General features: G+C 34.3%; 1 protein-coding gene across 3 annotated transcripts; it reads right to left on the bottom strand.

Annotated features, from left to right (window-relative positions):
* Positions 1-538: 538 nt before the first annotated feature.
* LOC123880086 (alpha-tubulin N-acetyltransferase 1-like) lies at positions 539-18,320 on the bottom strand. 3 transcript variants are annotated; one of them, XM_045927993.1, is made up of 7 exons: positions 18,065-18,320; positions 15,974-16,126; positions 10,290-10,461; positions 9,771-9,922; positions 7,757-7,838; positions 6,928-6,960; positions 539-1,098 (listed from the first exon to the last, which is right to left on the bottom strand). In XM_045927993.1, exons 1-7 carry the CDS (start codon positions 18,166-18,168, stop codon positions 781-783), a joined length of 1,014 nt encoding a protein of 337 aa, XP_045783949.1. In that variant the 5' UTR covers positions 18,169-18,320; the 3' UTR covers positions 539-780. The 3 variants fall into 3 exon arrangements, with proteins under 3 accessions (XP_045783949.1, XP_045783950.1, XP_045783951.1); XM_045927994.1 differs by lacking the exon at positions 539-1,098 and adding an exon at positions 3,079-3,720 and having other exon boundaries at positions 6,929-6,960; XM_045927995.1 differs by lacking the exon at positions 539-1,098 and adding an exon at positions 4,684-5,952 and having other exon boundaries at positions 6,929-6,960.
* Positions 18,321-21,829: the final 3,509 nt, after the last annotated feature.

Genomic DNA, 21,829 nt, shown 5'->3' with positions numbered 1-21,829 from the left:
CATGAGAGAACAAATTACCTTACTAGATTAAATTAATACTATTAGTTTATGGAAGCTGCTATATATATGTATACTTTTTAGTATTAAACATCGAGTTGTAAACAAAAACCACAATATTATGATTTTTATACAAAACACAAACTCAATTTTAGCTTGTTTCTAGGTATGTTCAGATAGCAAATCGTTTGTGTTTACAACAATAAAAATATACAAATAATACAAACGTTTAATTAAGTTTCCGTATGTTTAACCATGTTTAGTTCTTTCATCACATAGGTACATATTTACCTACTATAAATATTATAATCAAAATTTCGGGCATGCACATTTATTCGTATAGCGTACCCTTAACGACACTACAAATTCACGAGCCATACGAGCGTCTATTTAGTGCAGAAGAAAATGCTATAAGGAATGTTTAATGTCGTTTAAGATTATGATATATTGTGTTCAAATATTACAAAAAAACATACGCTCTTAATTGCTATGAGATTCAAATTATCTTAGTACCTTTGCTACCTTACTCTTAACTGCAATTTGGTGAGTTATTTTTTTTATTTCAGCCTTGAACGTATTTGTTTTGCACAATAACAAATCAACTTTAATAGAATTATTCATTCGTAACCGTACGTTTCTTTTACACAAAATACTCAAAGCAACGCAGCATTTGGGTTGAGCATTACATTATAATTAAGACGTAAAGATAGGTAGCCTCAAAGTTACGGACGTCCATCGGCTAGCTTTAGTGGCGAGTAACCACAGACGTGGTTAGCTAGTTGTTTACCATAGCTTGTTGTGGTAGAATTTGACGTCGAAGTAGCCGCGGTCTGTGAGTTGTGAGTCGCGACGAGACGATGTCGACCCGGCGGGCGACATAGCCGGAGCAGGAGTCTCAGAAACCGGTTCTACTTTGAGAGACGAAGGCCTTTCAGGGCTCTTTTGGAGATCAGCCAACTCCTCTTTGTCTGGTTTGGTATCATTCTCGGAATCATTAAGAGGCGGTTGATTAATAATGCCAGTTTTAGTTTCTGGGTGATCAATTGCATCAACCACTGGCGCGGCGTCGACGTGCGCCTCGGGGCTCGCCGCACCTGATGTTGTCCTTTAAAAGGATCAAAGGTAAAGAATCATCCGCTAAGCACAATCTGCCTATGACAAATTTCAACGCATCGCAAGACAACCGATTTTAATAGTATATAAACACTGAGTCTGCCTAGTCTGCCTAGTTACTCAAGTCTAACAACATTGAATTACACTCCAAAAACTTGTGCCATGCCAATTCTAGACTGCGCTGTGTTGTGATGTCTGTGTGACAGCTGAAATCTAATTCTTGATATCTCCTCAACCATACTAGCGGGTCACCAGTGCCGTCACAATCCTATTCCTCTTTCAATATTGGTCCCAGTTTTGGAGACATTATTAGTATATACAGTACATTATATATTATATTATATATGCACAGCGCAATACATATAATAAATATTAGTAAAATTTGTCATATTACTATTAATTAATTTAACTAGAAACTACAAAATGCTTTTCGGAATTGCATAGGCGCTCGTGCATTTATTTATATAAATTTAGTGAATGTGATGGGGGCGACACTCTGATAGTTCGCTAATCCCTGTTTTCGTGGCGTGACGTTTCGTGGGACCCAGACAGAAGCGAAGGTGTACTCTGTCTCGCTCACTCATATGGGCAACAATATACACTAAGCAGCCAATGGTCACTGGGTTCATTAATTTTTAGCTATATAAGTTTCCATCCAAAACATCCGCTAAGAAGCTTCTCTTCATAGCGGATGTGTTTTTATTATATTCATAATAATACTATCAGGTGTCTATTTGGTGATTTTCCAATTATAAGAGAATCAGCCGAAATTAAACATCTACAAAAAAAATACCTACTATTATTATAAATTATTATGATACTAATTATATTATTGTCTTTTTTACATTTAGAAATTAAAAGAAATAATATAAGTGACTTATCTCAACAGATTTTGGAGACAAAGACTACATTTATAAACATGCACCAAAGATACAAAAAGCTGTGCCACGAGGAACTTTCCAGGGTAAGTTTCTAAGCCTCATAGATGGCGCTATTCAAGCCCTTGCAAGGAGGTAGGAATAAATCATAGAGTGTATATGGATGAAACAAGCTGTCTAAGCAACAGCTGTGTTGTCAAGCACAATATAATAGACAATAACATTGGTGTATTAACGGGAATATCGATGCCATTTTTTAGTTTAGCATAACTGCGGTATGTTTTGTGGAATTTACACCGGAATTCATAGTCAAGATAGGGGCTTCTTAAGAGAACCATTCAGTCGTCATGTGTCATAAACAACCTTAATGCATTGCATAAAGGTTGAATATAACACACGTCGTCTGAATCGTCCTCTAAAGTAGCCGCTATCTTGACTATGAATTCTAGTATAAGTATTCCTGGAGGTTAGTGAACAATGAACAATACAAATTAAAGAATTAAGAGAAAGGAATTCAATTTTTGTCAATTTTTTCTTTAATCTAGAGGTCTGTTTTGTACCAGAGAAAGCTGAGGGAAATCGTACTCGCACTTTACTGGTTTTTATTACTAATATCCCTACGTTCTTCAAAGGCCATGAACAGCGCCATCAATGAGGCTTTTAGGGAACTTAACTCACCCTGGAAAGTTCTGACAAGTTTGCAATATTATCACACTAATATTATAAAGGAGAAAGTTTGTATGTGTGTGTGTGTGTGTGTGTGTTTGTTACTCCTTCACGTAAAAACTGCTGGACGGATTGGGCTGAAATTTGGAATGGAGATAGATTATACCCTGGATTAGCACATAGGCTACTTTTTATCCCGAAAAATCAAAGAGTTCCCACGGGAATTTTAAAAAACCTACATCATCCACGCGAACGAAGTCGCGGGCAGCGGCTAGTTATTATTAAAGGTAAAAAAGATTTTTTAAATAAACTGGCAATAAATAATAAAAGTCTTATCACACTAATATTATGCAGACGAAAGTTTGTGTGTATGTTTGTTACTCTTAATAAAAATAAGTTAATACAAAAATAAAAAGATTCGACGTTTATAGCATTTGGTTTAAAAATATTTTTGATATAAAAGTTTTGTATAATTCATTCATTTTAAAGTTAAGCTCCTTTAATTTTTTCCTTTAATAAGTAACATTTAATTTAATAATAACCAAATTTGGTCAGGCCTGGCCCACTATTGGTACTTGCGTCATCTGCGTACCTAAAATCTCCCGACGCCCTGCAAGCAGTACAAAAAACGGGCTAGCGCGTTCTTGGCGAGCCACATAGGTACTAGGTAAGTAGGTAGTTCGATAGTCGAGAAAACAACTCAAGTTCAACAATTACACCGCGTTTCGCGACGAATGCCCTTGCAATCTGCGTGCGTAGGAGACAGAATTCACACAGTAACGAAAATACAGTTGATAATAGTCAGCGTAAGCCAAAACTAAATTCTAAAACAAAGTAATTAAAAAATTGTGCCGTTTTAGGTAAACCAAGCCAGCTATTCCATAAAAAATATAATCAAATAACAATAACGTACAATTAATATGACGCGATAGTTATCTTTAAATAAACAATACTATTTTTTATGTAATAGCCATATTTTACCTTAAAACATTGAAGATAAAAATAAACTTATCTATAATATGAATGTCTCAACAGTTCTGCTGTGGTCAACCTATTCCGGAGGTAGCTGAAAGCAACGCAACAAAAATAACTTAAAAATTTGAGAAGCAAACATAAAATATGCAATTGTAAATAAACAAAATGTGTGCATTGTGTGTGGGATATAATGCAGATCTAGTTTTATTAGTAAAATTGATCACACGCCATATTATTTTTTAATTTACGAATAATTTTATTTCACGAAATTGGAAATGACTACTCGCACCCAAGTTTGACAGCTTTGTTGTAAACAATCTCTTAATTAAAATAAATTGACAGGTAATTTAGAGCTATTCTTTTCTGCAGACAGAGTGAACGAGATCATTACAAAGGGTCAGCCAGCTTTATGGCCAGGGGGGTGTCACTCTCACATTAGCTTGTTTTTTGGATGCTACTAACGCCATCTTACAGACTGAGTGAGAGAATGTGTAATTGTTGAAATAATGGTCGACAGGAGTCCAAGTAGAAGGCTCCTGTCATAGCCCTTACACACCTCTTTTGTGCTATAAACGCCCTATTAGCTTCACTAGAGTTTCCCCATAATATCAATCTGTATCCGTAAGAAATAGACTAGTTCCTGTTTTATTTTAGTTTATGTTACTGTTTATTTTGGATTTAGTAGCTTGTGTTCTAATTATTTGTCAAATTCATCCAGAAATCATTAAAAATATTAGCTATATCTTTAGCATTAGTAATTTTATTGTTATTTACTGATATTGTCACTTTTTGTCTCATTTTTAATAATTTTCCAAGTGGCATAGCATACATTTTTACTGTTTGCTATATATTTAGTATAAGTCAATTTTAATAGTCAAGTTTAGTTAGGAGTAAGATATTAGTTATATTAAGTATCTAATTTAGTTATGAGGTACAATTCCTCGCTGCGGTGGTCTGATGACGTTTTAGATTTAATTTCAATAATTTTAGTTTTTAATTCAATCTTTTTTTTAATTCTAAATTTAGATATAAGTTTATTTAAAAAAAAAAAAAAACTCTTATGTTGATGTCAATAAAATACATTAATAAATAATAATAACTGAAAACTTCAAGTTATGAGATTGTGTACAACAGAATTAGCTGTATTGTGTGACAATTACTTCCATTAAGTGCTTTTCTAAAAAAATTGAAATAGCACAGTGCGTGCTGCAAGGCATGCGATAAATTTTAATATACAATATTGTATAAAAGGTATAAGGTACGTCGTCCACTAGATCAATGAATCAAATATTTTTATTCAATAAGACTTTAACAAGTACGTTTGAATCGTCAAAAGCATCTACCACGCCTACTTCGCGCCAGCAAACAGACGCGGCGGCTACGCACTGGCTTTTCTTTGCTAATGGCACGAGATTCGATTCAGCGACCTAGTGGACGTAGGCTTTAGATATAATAATTGTCGAATTAATGTGAGTTCAGCACTGAATTGTTGCAGTTCACACACTTCAACGTACGTTCAAAACATCAATTCACACTCCCGATTACTTATTAACTTTTTTATATCAGTCGTGTGCATATAATTAAGAACGACCACCTACTTCATGGAAAATGTGGAAAGCAACTTGTTATAGCCTTTTTATATAAAATCATACCTAACTTTTGACCATTCATAAATATAGCTATGTAAGTAAGATTAATTATAGCTGGATAATTAAGCGAAACTATCAAAAATCTAAACCTTTTATGGATATTTTACTCGAAGTTCGAAACATGCTCTTCTATGGAACATGCTGGTGCTGTAATTAAGAACGCATTTTCGTTTTTTCTAAACTATTTGTCTGGAAAAAAGTTAAAATATTTTCTACTTTCGCTTATAAGACGTCATTAAGAACAAATAAATTGATTCTCATTCAAATTTAAAAATTGATTGATTCAAAGTTAAAAAAACTTCTAGACATACCCATTCCAGGTTAGCTCGCTTCCATCTTGAACTGCATCATCACTTACCACCAGGGGAGATTGCAGTCAAGGGTTAACTTTTATCTGAATAAAATGTGTTCTATTTTGGATTTCGAGTAAAATACCAGAAAAGGTTTAGATTTTTGGATTGTTTGTTTTGCTTAGTTACATATTAGTGATTTTAGATAACAAAGTAATAACAAGTTGTTTTCTACATTGTCGTGAAGAAGGTAGTCGTTCTTATTATATGAATATGACTGCATGTTCTTAACCGATCTGGGTCTGGCTCAGTCTGTTGGCTAGGAATCCAGTTCGCACTTATTTCAGCTCACGGCGTTCCTCTGGATATGTCCAATTACCTGGTCTGCAACGAAATTCTTCCTTAAAATTAAAGGATCGTGGAAATAAAGTTTAAAATATGCTGATTCCATAGCTTTGTTCTATTTTTGCTGTCACGTATATATTTATTTATATGATTTTTTTAATTTGCTGAAAGTTCGTTCCTTGTATTTATTTTTTGAGTTTACTTACAAGCGATTTGAACTTGTAGAATAGGAAATGTATTGCCTAACGTACTTTTTACACCGAAGCATGCGCCTGACTGTGACATCGTAGCGCTCAGTACTTTTGTGCTTGTTTCTGTTTTATACTGGATATTGTGATTTGTTTTGCAATAATTTTTTACCTATGATGATAACAACAGTTATATCTAAAGCAAATAAAATTCAATATATATGTAAAAAAACATTCAAAAAGTTTTAAAGAAATTTCTATTCTGTTTAGGTACAAAGTAATGAGAAATTGGAGACTCCAAATAAACACGAGCACTCATGAAAGCCACTTATATTAAAATAATATTGAATAAAGCAGAAAAAAAATTATGCACTTACATTTTTCCTTGAAATCTTGACGAATGTATAAAATGAATATATTCAATGATGTAATTAAAGCATAGTGCAATTATAGAGTGAAAATGCAATAAAACAGAAGCAATGCTTGCAAAGCATAAAGCTTGCTGCAAAACTCAATGGAAAATATGCAAAGACAGAAAACAGTGAATTAGTAAAATATTGTGCACAAGAAGCTAGCTAATAGCATATTTTATTTTATTTTTTTAGAAAGAATATCGACTTTTCCTGTGAATGAATCATGCATTTTAATAAGAAGAAAGGAGAATTTTTTGCAGATCAGAGTTATTGGTTCCATTTAAGTATTTTCGTTAGTGGAAAAAAGAAAAAGATACGAAGTGAAATTGATGTTTTGAATCCTCTCATCTTCAATCAAAGAAGAAACGTACGCCCAAGCAAAGAAAACGAGCTCACAAAAATAACTTTACATACCCATAGCCATTCTCTGGATTGCCGTGAATTACCTATAAATAAAAATGGGATGAGACTTTATTAAATTATATTACTTGAATAAATGATGCCCGCGACTACGTCTGCGAGGATATTCGTGATACCTTTGGTAGAGAGTTGAAATCTTCACAGAATGTGCATTTTTAGGGTTTCGTACCTCAAAAGGAAAAACAGAAGTCGGAACCCTTATTAAGGATCACTTCATTGTCTGTCTGTCCCTGAAGAAACCTATAGGGTACTTCCTGTTGACCTAGAATCATGAAATTTGGCAGGTAGGTAGGTCTTATAGCACAAATACAGGAATAAATCTAAAAACCGCGAATTTGTGGTTACATCATTAAAAAAAAATTAAAACGTGTTTCAATTTTCAAAGTTAGATAACTATACCAAGTGGGGTATCATATGAAAGGGCTTTACCTGTACATTCTAAAACAGATTTTTATGTATAATAGTTTTTGATTTATCGTGCAAAATGTTGGAAAAATACCAAAGTATGGTACCCTCAATGTGCGAGTCTGACTCGCACTTGGCCGGTTTTTATTTAGTGCCGCTATAACAATAAATAACAAAAATTTAAAAATGGCCACCATTAGAACTAAAAAAAATTGTGTTCTTTCTTGTACTATGGTACGGAACCCATCGTGTGTGAGTCTGACTCTTAATACTACTAGCTTGTGATAGGAGTTCGAAATTAGTCAGGACAGTACACCTCTTTCTGCCCAGTGTCCCGCAAAACCTTACAACTTTTTTTGAAATTATGAGTACCACTCACTATAGCTAAAATTCTAAAATAAACTGGATGCTACTTACACTGCTAATCGAAGACTGAGGATGGCGGGCGGCAAAGCGGCCAACTGGTTGTGCCACCACTGGAGTGCTACGCCCCGACTTACTGCCACCACCAAGCAAATTAAGTAATTAGTTGTCATACAAAATGAACATTTTACATGAACTTTTAAGGCGTCCCTTATAAGATAGATTATGCTGTCAATTTTGCCAAAGTCAGTTCTGTGATTGACGGATTAGTTGCACACCGTCTGAAAATTCAGGATAGTTAATTTGTTTTGTTATGCAACCATCAGTCATGAATACGATAAACAGAATTGACTAAAGCATAACCTATGTTGTATAACGAGCGACTTACAATTAAGTGATCCTATAATAACTAAACTGAATAAAAATGGTGTGTCAACATTATTTATATATTATATTCGTGTATTATAATGATGCCATGAATATATTACATACATCAATTACACTTTTTTTAGTTACACAGTTACAGTTTACATCTAGTCTATTTGTAGTTGTTAAGTATAATTTAAAAAGCATGAATCGGAAATAGTACTTTTATCAACATTTCTTAGGAAATGTTCTAAGTAATGATGGTGAAATACGAAAGATTACAAGCGAATACTTATTCTGCAAGATGAATAACGACAAATTAACGTTTTAGTTACGAGAAATTAATAACCACTTTTAAAACATAGACCGCTGTGGCCGACGACGTAAAGGTCTGAAAATAAAGCGAAATCTTTTTCCAATTCAATCCAAATTAAACAACTAAACAAATAATAATGTTCTCAAAAATATCGAGGCAATACAGCCCTACCTCGAGGGCTGGCTAACCCTAACGTATCGACTAGTGCATTTACAGGTACAAGACACGGGTGCCTCGGTAAGTACCTGCACTAGATTGCAAGACGTGAAGTGACCCCGACCTGCCTCGAATGCGAAGCACACAGACGGAATACCTAGCCTGGGAGTCGCAGAGGCAAGCATTGTCATTCACCTAGGGTGGGGATCTTTTGCTGCCAAGCGTTATACGCTCAATGAGCCAATGCGAGACTTATTGGGCGGCAATGGTGTGGTTCTGCGACCAAGTGCTCGCACGTAAAAGGCAGCTGAGCGGAAAAGAGTTGGACGCCAGCGATCGACTGATACGCCGCAAAGCCAGAAGGAATGGAGGGGCCAATATGCGCACTACTTCGTGCCGCGAAGGAGACATAAAAAAAATTTGACGAATTGAGAACCTCCTCCTTTTTGAAGTCGATTAAAAATATAAAAGGCGGGGGCATCCTGTAGGAAAGTGATGTGGCTCAGTGATGAAGCTAGGTGACCACGGTTCTGCTGGGTTGCAGTAAGTATTCTGGATCTGACAGTAAGGCCCACATAGCTCCCCGGAAACAATGTGGTCAATCTGAAATACTTCTGTTTCCCAGCGATAAAAAAGGAGTTATCTAGTCACTCTTGCCTGAAGGTACAGTAGAACGCCGATTATCCGAACGCCGATTAACCGAATCGCTAATTATCCGAATCGGTCCTAAGCGTAATATAAAAAAATTAAAACCAAGCACTGTAAGTAAGTAATGTTATTTTTGTTTTGTTTTGTTTTGTTGTCCCTCTCTCTATCTCTAGTGCACTACTTACATATTGTAGAATTGAGTTTGTTAAATTTAATAAAGTTTATTCTATGTGTGACAGTTCGTTTTTCTTTATTACCAGTCTATGTCCGATTATCCGAATTTTCGATTATCCGAATCAATCCCGGTCCCAATTAATTCGGATAATCGGCGTTCTACTGTATTTATGCTATAGGTGGCAGGAAAGACGGAAGCTAAAGGGCATTCCACACTTTAGCGGCACTTTAGAAACGTTGAGCCAGAGATTCAGCCGATTGCGATCAGCGTAAATTGTGAGACTCAGTGAAATTACGCTCGCTTGCTCTCACTCTATATTGCGATTGTCAGGATTCCGGTCAGCTACATACAACATAATCACATAAAATAAGTATAGCAATGAATACGTCATGGCTTTTTATACATACTTGTCAACTGTTGTATCGAAGAATTTATCCGAAATGGCGAAATTATTACTTTGGCGTATTAAATGCTCTACGCCATACGTCTTGCGGAGAAAGTGTTCCATCTTCGGCGAGGGACCATCAATTGCAAGTGAGTCAGGCGTCACCTGCTGGTCCTGTAACATTGACATTCCAGTTGCTTACAATTTATTAGTAAAAAAGACATATCCTAAGTGAGTGATCGAGTGACTTATAGATTTATTAGCATATAGCCATTGGGGTTAGAATCCGAAATATTGAGAGTATGACTGAGGATCGTGATAACCTACTTGGCGAGTGTTGTGGTAAATAAATGATGTCCTTCCATCGACTGCTGTTTTTAGCTAACTGTACAGTTAGCTAAACTTTTCCGACTTTTCTTTAGTTGGTCTAATCACCCTTGCCTATGTAGGTTCCCAACCAAGATCCACTTCAGTTCGATTCGATCCAATCAAGCAGGCGAGTCGCTAGTATTTAATAGAAGAAAAATAATATTTAACATACGTTCAACATATGGTCGAACAGAATCCTTCCGTAGCCGTGTCTCTGTCGATCCGGCAGCACAAAGAAGTCGAGGATGCAGAGCGGTTCTACTTCACGCACTTTGGCCTTCTCGTCAAATAGAAAGAGATGTTTCCAGCCTACTTTCAGCAAACCAATCAATTCGCCTTTACCCCTGTAATAGATACAAAGCATATTATTAGGTTATGTAACACCTCGTTAATGTTGTTATATTATAGTTATACGCCAGTAACTTCGTCCAAGTGGCTTCAGCTTATCAAGCTTATCTCACTCTTTTTGCTAATATCGCTTCACCGGTTGAGCCGTAAAAAAGTGACAACCAGATAGATGTACATTTGCATTTATTATATTAACAGGGCTCTCTCCGTCACTCGTTTCATACAATCGTAGTTCCAATTTCATTTGAATATTAAGCAACCAAAGTCCATGAAATTTTGCAGACATATTCTAGAAACTAATATCTGTGTCTGTGGTGTTTTAGATTTTTCTAAAATATGTAGTTTTAAAATTACAGGGGCTCAATGATTTGTATGAAAATTTTTAAGACCGCGTAATATTGAAACCCAATATTTTAACAGAAATCTGGAAAACCACAGACATAGATATTAGTTTCTAGAATATGTCTGCAAAATTTCATGGACTTTGGTTGCTTAATATTCAAATGAAATTGGAACAACGATTGTATGAAACGAGTGACGGAGATAGCCCTCTTAAGTATGTATATACCTAAACGTGAGAAAATGTAGTATCACAATACAATCAGTAAGAATTATACATAGTTATATTTATTAAATTACAGAAGATTATGCATAAAACGAAAAAAAAACACCTATTACAGAAATAGGCACAATATTAACACAATACAAAAAAAAAAAGAGGCTGAATAGTTACGAAAGCGTCTAACCTCTAGGAGGGTTCCCCGATTTCTATTTAACTATGGGGTAGTGAAAGACGTGGCGTGACCTGCATGTTATTTGCCAATTAGTGTAATGTGACTAGTGACTCAAGGTTTCACCTTATCAAAAGTTACGACGCTATTTTTGATCGAAAATCGAAAACAATGTTGTGAAACTTGAAACTTTTGTGTATGGAAAAAGGAAAACCGTTTTTATAAGTCTAGTCTATTGTCGTTATTTCAAAACAAATTCTTACACCCTAGTTACACCTATAAAATATTGAGATTGGGTTTTAAGAAAGAGTACTTAAGTAAAATGACGTCATTACTTTACTAAATATAGGTATGCTGTTTAATAAACAGCCTTGGCTCCGAGATGTTGACATTGACGTATTAGGTATGATTTCCAATTAAAGCCATAATAATATGCTTACTGCTTAGGCAGACTTGCACAACCTTATATCACAGTTTAACGATACTATCAGTTGTTCGACGCCTTTGAAGTCGAGCGATGCCGCCGCCCGTGTAGGTATATACGTGTTCTTACGCAAATATGCAAGGGTTGTCACAAAATTGGGATTAAAATAATTTTCGTTATTATTATTCTCATATTATTTTTATTAACATAATATCATGTACATACTCATAGGTTAAAAAATTATATTGAACAAGGACATTTTTTTTGAGTTCTGCACCCAAACAATCTACTTAGAAAATCAATTATATTCTGAATTATTTACTAAATATAACTTCATATAATTATAACGAAAATTATGTTTCTTTGAACAAACCAAATATTTACTTACAATCAGGTAGGTAGGTAGGTAAATAATATTATCACATAATATTTTGTAGTTACACTCTATTCAGTCTGGTAAATTATTCTTTGCGTTTCTACAAAATATTTAAACTTATGCCTACTTAGTTTAAGTTTGGCAATGGCTTTAATCAGACTAGTAGGTATAGGGCCCCCATCAACGATTTATCTTAATTGGCTTTGTATACCCTGTAATGCTTATTAAACACAATCCTATGCAATTAATTAATCAGACTTTTGGGTTCGGATTAGTAGATTTTTTAACTTAACAGTTCTTTGTAAGCTTAACATATTAATAACGCAGACTACGCGAATCTGCGTGCAGCGGGCCACGCCGCCCGCGCTCCGCAACCCACCAATCGTTGCTCTGTACAAGTACATTCGTAATTTGACTGTATATTTCAAGGCTGTGCTTATATTGTCTGATTCATCCCTAGTAATGACGTCATCAGACGAAAGTTTTGAAAGTTTTATTTTTAAGTTCTTACTAAATAAAAACATAGAAATTGCGCGATGTATTCGAATCTATAAGAACATTTGATTAATATTAGGTATGATTTCGTTACGCAGGCTGAAGACGGCGTAAAAAATTCGTGTCTACTTCACAGCTCACGGAACATCTAGTATGTGGGACGATAGGCTTAGTTCCGCTTAGTCCCATATAAATTTAGTATGAGTATTAAAAAACAATGTCGTCGGGGTATAACAATTTTTTTAATAGGTACCTATTAATCGAAAAATCCGTATCAGTATATTAAAATTGTTTTAATTGCCAGTTTAATATATAGGCATGCCATTAGCATTAATTAATTTAATTCTGAGTAGTACAAGCAGGCTTGGTATTTTATGGTAACAGAATATGATGCCCATTCTTTAGTAAATAATTAAAATATATCTCCACTAGATAGATTTTGGTTTTCAAAAATCCTTCGCTCTTGATTTTCCTGGACAGAAGTATTTCTCTAAGCCTATTTGTACCCCCGTAATGAAAGCTTTTTCTGTACCGTCAAAATCAATTAAGCGCATGGGCCGTGAAAAGGTAGCAGACAGACACACTTTTGCCTTTATAATATTAGTATAGATTAATGTGTGAAAACGAATTTTTTTTTTTTAAATTAATTATCAAATGTTGAATGTTTTACAATCTGCTTTTAACACAACAAAAAAAACCATTAAGGTTTACTATTGTTGCGTATCATTCCGTCCATTAATCAATTTAGGGTATAGTGCTTCCATAAATAATATATACATTATTTATAGAAGCACTTAGAATTTACTGCAATACACTGCAATGCCTGAAAATTTCAGCAATGTTATGCGAAATAATTGCTCCAGATTGATACATACGTGTTTCCGAGCAATAATTGCTTAAAAAATTGCCCATTTAAGCGCACCATTATGTATGTACCTATGACTTAGATGTTTTAGTATTATTTGTTAGGCCACGTGTCCAAAGGCAAGTATTCTGGCCGAAGTTCGCTGTAGGGTTTCTAAATTCGCTTAAGCAAAAAACTTAATAAAAACACGAGCTCGTAAAATATGTCGCATTTGCTTGGAAAAATAAGTAAATAAAAGATTTGTACCTCATACTTTTTTGAGTAATAAAAAATATTTAATAGACAGCATGAAGCAACAAGAGTTATATTTTATTGTGAACAATAATAATATGTTATGAATATGACGTAGGTATCTGTCTGTACGTCATGTCACGGAGAAAACTAATTTTGAGAAACGTCAACGGCAGCGACGCATCGTTTTTCATATTGCTACACAAAAACAAAATGATTATTGCTTAGCACTTAAATGTATGTAATAGCTAAACTGAAATGTATACAATTACTTTATAACAGCCTAAGGTTGCGACTTGTTATAAAATAGCTGCCGAAATTCCAACTTTTGAACTAAATATGCATTCTATTGCGTTGATTAGCCGCATTGCGGATATCGGCGCGGCCTGTGTTAAGTTATCTAACAATGTAGCTTCTGAAACATCATTATGTACTACCAGTTGCTTGCCACTTCGCCTGTGCTCAATCTCAATATCATGAACATTGATATACATTATTAAATCCATACTAAATAAGACTATAAATAAATGCAAAAGTATGCTGTCAGGCTGCTAGCTTTTTACCATTCCATTAGATACATTTAACAAAATTTGGTGCAGACATATCTGGCATTCCGGTGTCGCACATAGGCTAATTTTTGTCCTGGAAAATCAAAGAGTTCACACGGGATTTCCAAAAATCTAAATCTACGCGGACGAAGTTGCGTGTCTAAGATATCAAAGTAAAAAAAAACTGACTGACATCAAAGTAGACAACTACTAATGTTTCGAAAAGTAAACGTGCACTTTAATATGGAAACCATACCCGCGGCGGCGACACAAGTGAAAATAACAGTATGTATTCAAATACAGCTCTGACCTACACTGACATAGGCCGCGTTGTTTTTGGTCATGGGAATAACGAAAAAATTTAAATGATTTTTGTACAATGAAAGAAAAACAATTATTTTATACCCTTTTCCCCAATCGATTTTGATTCAAAATTTTGAATGAAAGGTTACATACAATATTGACCTTAATTTAAAACTATTTTGGTTCATGTCCCCCACTTTTGGAAAAACGGATCAATTATGCCCTTTTTATTACCTTTGGATTTATTAATTATTACCTTTATACTGAATGTTCTTCATTATAACAATCAAAATTATAAACATTAAAATGCTTGAAACTATTGAAATTCCTTAGTTTAGCTCTTTTTGTTAGAAAGTTTATATTATGCCAAAACGGTATTTATTCTTAGAAAAAGGCGAAAGTCAAGCCAGTTTTATAAATTAATATTTTAATATTTAGCAGACCAATTATAATAATACAAGATGAAATAACAAAATTGGTCGATTGCGAGTCAGAACTCAGAGTACACTCATAAGGCAGCGCCCATAGCCATGCTAGTCGCTAAAGCGTGGGCGGTCATTATTATACGATAGTTTTTTCTCAAAGCTATGTAGGAATCTTATGATGATTTTAAAGATATTAATCGAGGAAGTACACAATTTTTTTTTTCGACTTACGCTTTTCATGCTCAGGAGGTTAACCAGTTTTTTTTTTCATAATATTTGTAATAGTTTTCAATAAAATTGTACTTTTCAACCTAACAACACTTATAGTTTATTTTTAAATTGCTATGACACTCAGACATCATCGACGCACGTGCTCCTGGAGTGTACGAGCGTGGCAGAACACATCGAGAACGCCATTTGGGATCCCCAACCTCACTTCATGAAGCCCTCGGCAACCTGGGCGGTCTACTCAGCTTCTGGAGCGAGCTTGGATGGCTGGAGTGAACTCCGGCGGGGAGGGGCAACGCACGCACAACAGACGGAAACGTTTAAGAGAGAGAGAGAAGACGAAGACACTCAGACATACTATATATTGGACGAAACTTTAACAATAAGTGTATTCCTTGCTAATTTTCTCGTCTTTTTCTCAAAACTTTCTCGTCTAAAGGAGGAACCAAATTACTATCAGACGCGGCTGACGGACGCGGCTGACCGACGACTTAAAGATATCTGGATAATAAAATGAACACTGAGCTGTCGGACGTATTTAGCAGATGTAACTTCATGTGCGGACGTCTAATAGAATTCTGGCTCGCTGGATTTTTTGTAAGCCGAAAATGTCCCGATGAGTTCGCAAGCCACATCTCAAACAATTATGTATACTTATCTGTCGCTTCTGTCTGTTAACAATAATTTGTTCCCACCTACAGTTAGTCTTCTTAGATTTGAAAATAATGTCATTTTCCTAAATCAAGTTTAGAATGAAAATAATACGCATATACTCCATTGATATGCATGAACATGCCATGCTGTTGTACGTATATTCAACATCCAGACTGGATCTCTTAATTTTACATAATATGTACATATTTAAATAATTAACATACATACCCTTTAGCATTGCCATCTTTTAACAGGTACAAGAGATGGTCTTGTGAATTTCGTAGTCTCTCTGCTGTGGTGATAACTCTGTTTAAGCCCTGGGATAGTGCTGACTGTTCGCCCAGACAATCAATCATCTTTGTGAGCTGTTCCTGCACGATCCTGTACACACAATGTTTATTATTATAAGAGGTTATAGACCATTTGAAATTATTTGCCACACCCACATTTGTATTGCAGGTGTTGTGTTGTTTTATTTGTCACACAAAATACTTGGGCTTGCCTTAAGTGAATACTATTTTTAATGGAAATAATTTCTAATGGACCAAACTTTAAGAATTAAATAATTAATTAATTTTTATATTTAAGTATTTTTAATATTTGTGAAAATCTGTATTATTACTTTAAGAATTTGAAATGAAAGATAAATTAATGTATTAGACTTAGTAAAAAATCTATTATATATTCAGTATTTTATTGAACACCTATAATTAATCCCTTTAGGTGTTGAATTAGCAGTTGCTATATGATAATAGTGTAAGGTTATTTTTAAAAATTGATTTGAGTTGTCAAAAATAATATAAAATTATTAATTTATCTAATGCAGGTAGTTTGATAAAATCGATATTTCGCTCATTCGATGTCATACAATCTGTTGCTAGGAGGCCAACAAGATTGAACTTGCATAAATACGGGTGTTTTGAAGGTTTTAGTTCAGTCTCCTTCTGAGATTCGGAGCGATATCGCATATTTTCGGTATTTGGATTGTGAACTGAATAATTAGATGTTGTGATAGCAATCACGCTCTAATTAAATTATTTATTTTGGCATTAGTTTGTTTAGATTAAAACTCTCGGATAACCTTACACATTAAACTTGTGTTTTTTTTGTGTTGGTTTTGGAGAGGACATTCCAATAATTCGATAAAAATATTTAAATAATACCTGCTTTTCTGAGTGACGCCAATAATAGCTATCTGCATGCCAAATTTCAGCCCGACTTCTCCAGTAATTTGAGCTTAGCGTTTTGGTCAGTCAGTCACCTTTACATTTTATTATATTAAGATTTATTACAACTTTCAAGTTTTTATTTATATGGGGACACTCGGAAATTTTTAAAACCACCACGTGTTTAATAATGTTTTATTAGGTCTCTTCAATTGACACAAAAAAATTAAATTTTGATGAAATTTAAGATAGATTTTAAAATTGTCAAAAAATGATATTTTTTGAAATGACAATATGTTTTCTCACATGAATTATATTTCATAGAACCAGAAGTGTTATAAAAATGATTAAATGAAAATGAAAAATGTTTATTTACAGTCTCGTACAAATTTTCTGTTTCTGGTGGTACCCACACTAGGTAATCCTGTATCGTGGGTACCTAATTCGCATTAACAATGTGCAGTTTACAATTTTTATTTGACACTCATTAATTAATTTAGGTATAACTATTCTAAGGTTAAAATTAAAATAAAAATGAAGATGTGCTATGAAATAATTTTGTTGTGTTGCATTACATAATATGTCTAAATGAAAATTAGTAAACCTTATTTTGCATCGTTGAAAAATGATTCATAATTTTGTCAAACATTGTTTGTGGAATGGAACTTTATGCTTTTGTGAATTGGTTGCCATACCTGCACCTGTGATTGTTCTGCATATTTGTTGAGGGGTGGGGTAAGGGGCTTTGTGTTTATTGTACTAGCATAAACAAGAACTTCATAACATTCAAGAAATTTGGCGTCACATGTACACTAGACGGCTAGTTTAAGTTATATTTAACAAATTAATGCAAACTTATTGTAATACTTACTCAAAAACCGGCAGCCATTTTAAACTGCTATTTTACACTATTGATTTAGATATTGTACGAAAACAGTGGTTTATGTGACTTTATTGCATTATGTACCTACCCTTTTTAGCTTAACTTAAATATAGGGAAATGCGAAGCAAGATAGAAATAGTGATCTGACAGTAGGTGGGTACCCAATCTTCTTTGAAACGCATACCCAGGTGGTACAAAGTGTACCTGTAATATGCAGCACTATTTCCAGTTCAATCAGTTATAAATTATATTAAATGCAAAATTACATACCGTACACTTCTCACGTCCCCATGAAATCCAGGCGGAATTAAAGTATAATTAATCTTAGTAATTTTTTCAGTTAGAATATCATTTACTGGTATTGTAAACTCCATTTTCACGATAATTACTTTAACTTTGTAATAAATATAATTCTGCTCTCTTCTCTAAAAACGAGTTCTCCTTTAATCTCACCGTTTTTTTAAATGCTATTCTCAATATTCCAGCGACCGGAAAAAACGTTAATGGCAGACAGATGGCTGCACGATGGCTGAATCACAGTAACAGAATAATAATCTCACAGATTACTATGGATTTTGGCACAGATATTAATAAATACCTTCTACTCATAGACCACGAACTACAGTAGACACGGGTAACATTGTTAAAGTAGCAGTGATTTTTAGGATGCCTTAGAGAAGTTTTGCGTCACGTATATTTTGTGAAATTAGCTATTCTAACTCCAAAAGCAATTAATAATAGAAAAGACAATAATATCGATACTTAGGTAAAAATAAAACTGCAATCTCCAATATAGTATACCTACCTACCAAACCTATTATAAAGACTGTGTTTGTAAGTTTATTTGTAGGAAGTAATCTCTGGAACTACTGAACCAGTTTTGAAAAATTCTTTCACCAGTAGAACTGATTATACCTGAGTGACGCCAGTAACTCTAGACTTCACTCGCGCGAGAGCTGTTTCACTTTATTTTGCCGTACCACGCCCGGTGCCGTAACGGTCGGCTGTTTTTAACTCCCGACCCAAAAAGAGGGGTGTTATAAGTTTGACGTGTGTATCTGTGTATCTGTCTGTGGCATCGTAGCTCCTAAACTAATGAACCGATTTTATATTTAGTTTTTTTCCTTGAAAGGTGGCTTAATCGAGACTGTGAGCTATATAATTCAAGAAAATCGGTTCAGCCGTTTGAAAGTTATCAGCTCTTTTCTAGTTACTGTAACCTTCACTTGTCGGGGGTGTTATAAATTTTTAATTTACACTTGAAGCATTTAAAAACTACCTATCGTGAGTAATTTCCATTATAAGTATAGAATATAGATTGCTACGGCGAAGCGCTTCTTTCGTCAGCCTATTTACCTAAGTTATGTCAAGATAGTAACGGATAAAAGGACACTCTCGATCAAGCCACCTTACAAACAAAAAAACTAAATTAAAATCGGTTCATTAGTTTAGGAGCTACGATGCCACAAACAGATACACATATACACACGTCAAACTTATAACACCACTCTTTTTAGGTCGGGAGTTAATTAGGTAGGTAGAGAAAAAAAAAACTTTACACGTAACACCATTTATTTAATATAAACATTTAGACACTATTTAAAAAGGAAGAGATAACGTAATGTACAATAGGCTCGAATTAGAAAAAGTACACAATAAATTCCCTACCATGCAGTTGTTTGGTCTGAGACTGATAGTATAGTTTTGGTATAGTTAAATCTTTTTGGCTATAAATCTTAAACGAAAGTCTTTACTTTTGTTAAGTATCTACCTAGGTAAGTACGTATTCCATAGCAAAAAAAATTTCATCATCGAAATACTTAAAAAATGTGAAGTGAGTAAATAATTATTTTTCTGTAGAAGTAGGTATTTGCCCGACTAGGTAGGTACATATAACATTTTTTATTGGATAAGCCTACACTGCGAAATTTTACGGCACGACTTACCATAGATTTCAGTTTTGAATGGAAGTTGTATGAAGCCATTTACGTATTTTTTGTCGCGAGTGCATGTGACTTTATACGAGTACAATTTCATACACTCTCAAAATAATAATCGAAGAATTCATAGTATATTATCGCGGGATCAGACGCATTGCGGGCTTACCCTTAAGCGGAATTCACCTTACGAAATGAGTGGCATGAAATTAGTTTCACGATATTAATTTCATTGTCAATTGCACGGGTAAACGTCTAATTTCGTGCCGCATGCATTACGAAATTAGACGTTTACACGTGCAATTGATTATGAACGTGCAAGTGTAAACGTTTAATTTCGTAATGCATGCATTACGAAATTACATGCATGCGTTATGAAATTAGACGAACGGAAACAAAACAGTAATCTAATATAACACATTGGAAGAATACATAATACAACAACGCGTAGGTACCTAGGTAAGTATATATTATAGTATCACAAAGCAATAGAGGGATGAGAACTGTATACTGTCTGTCGTATTATTTTATCAGCTTTTTGCGCATTTATTGCTCCCTGAAAACTTGATTAAAACAAATAAGTACCATAAAAATATGTTCCTTAATCTAAATAAGTACCTACTGAACCACAAAGAACATAGAATTTTTATGTCTATTGAATGAAAAGTACGTAGTTACGCTACGTAAACATATTATGATACGTTATTACGTATTTTTTTTTTGTAAAATTGAAAAAAAAAACCAGTCTGAAAATAATCTCTTTAAACCAAGTTTAAAGTGATATTAGGTATTTGTGCTTTTAAAGAATTCTGGTATATGAACTACGAGTAACGAGGCTACCTAATAGTAATAAGCGTTTTTTTGGTTTAATATTTTGTCACTATTTTAATATTAATGCGTCAAATTAAAAAATACTTAGGCCTGTTATACCTACTAAACAACAATAGACTATATTACACCTAAATATTACATTGGTCACACAGAAATAACAATAATTTAGGTGAGATAACATTTTATTCAAGTACCTACATAATAAGATTTTCTATGAGCTGTTACAAGCTCAATAATGATTTGATGAGGCTTATGTCAGCCTTATTTCATAAAGCCTACAACACACACAATGCGCCAGGTGTTAAGGCGACTTCTATTTTCCATTTGTAATAGGTACAGTCGTATTCAGGCAAAGATTTAAAATTCCAAAAAGAGCAAAGCTCATAGTAGGTAATATATTCCTACGCTTGTATGCGACACGCATGCGCGGAGCGGAACAGACTACGTATGTACTGGGCAGCTACTGTTCACTTCTCTTTACACCTCTGGGTATGATGATACAAGAATGCTTCAATAAGAATACGCTAGCTTGTTACCCGCCCTTTGGAGTCGTTGATTTCAGCTCTTTCATATCACGCAGAAAACGAAGTGATTGTCAAACTAATAGCGGAATGCTGCCTTAGCATCACAATTCCCCACTAAATAGATCGACAAATCAGCCAACCAGCAGATTCTTTTTTTGTGAAACCAACTGGACGGGACCTGAAGACTAAAATTTAAAGCCGTCTATCGAATGAGTACGCGGCGGATGCTTATTGTATTTCTATATTTTTTATATTAAAGGGCGTTTGTTCGTAATGCGAGGGGCATGTGCTATGTGCCTAAGAGCCGTGTCACGTAATTGCCATCTACCCCGCGCGATTTATTTTGTTTCAGTCTTACGTCATGTAATTCCTAGCACGTGGAATAATCTACAAGCGTTTAAAGCACATAAATTACACCTATAACAGTTTGTAACAAGGAACTAAATAAAATTCTGATAACCTAAATAAATCAGACGTTGGTAGCTAGATTTCACTTCTCAGAAAGAAGATCGTTTAAATGAAAAGTATACCGTGCCATACTCAACTCGTAATAATTATTAAGATTAATAATGGAGTTCATTGACAAAGGTAGGCAGGTACGTTTATCATTTAAAAAAAATCTTGTAAGCATCCATTTCAAAATTAATGAAACAATGATGAACAAATTATGTTACGGTGACACGGACCTACTATTTTTTTTAGATGTAAGTATCTAAATGACTTGGATAATAATTAGAAACGTG

Source organism: Maniola jurtina, chromosome Z (genome assembly GCF_905333055.1).
Source record: "Maniola jurtina chromosome Z, ilManJurt1.1, whole genome shotgun sequence".
Lineage (NCBI taxonomy): Eukaryota > Metazoa > Arthropoda > Insecta > Lepidoptera > Nymphalidae > Maniola > Maniola jurtina.
Note: the sequence above shows the minus strand (reverse complement) of the source record. Positions and strands in the feature narration are given on the sequence as shown.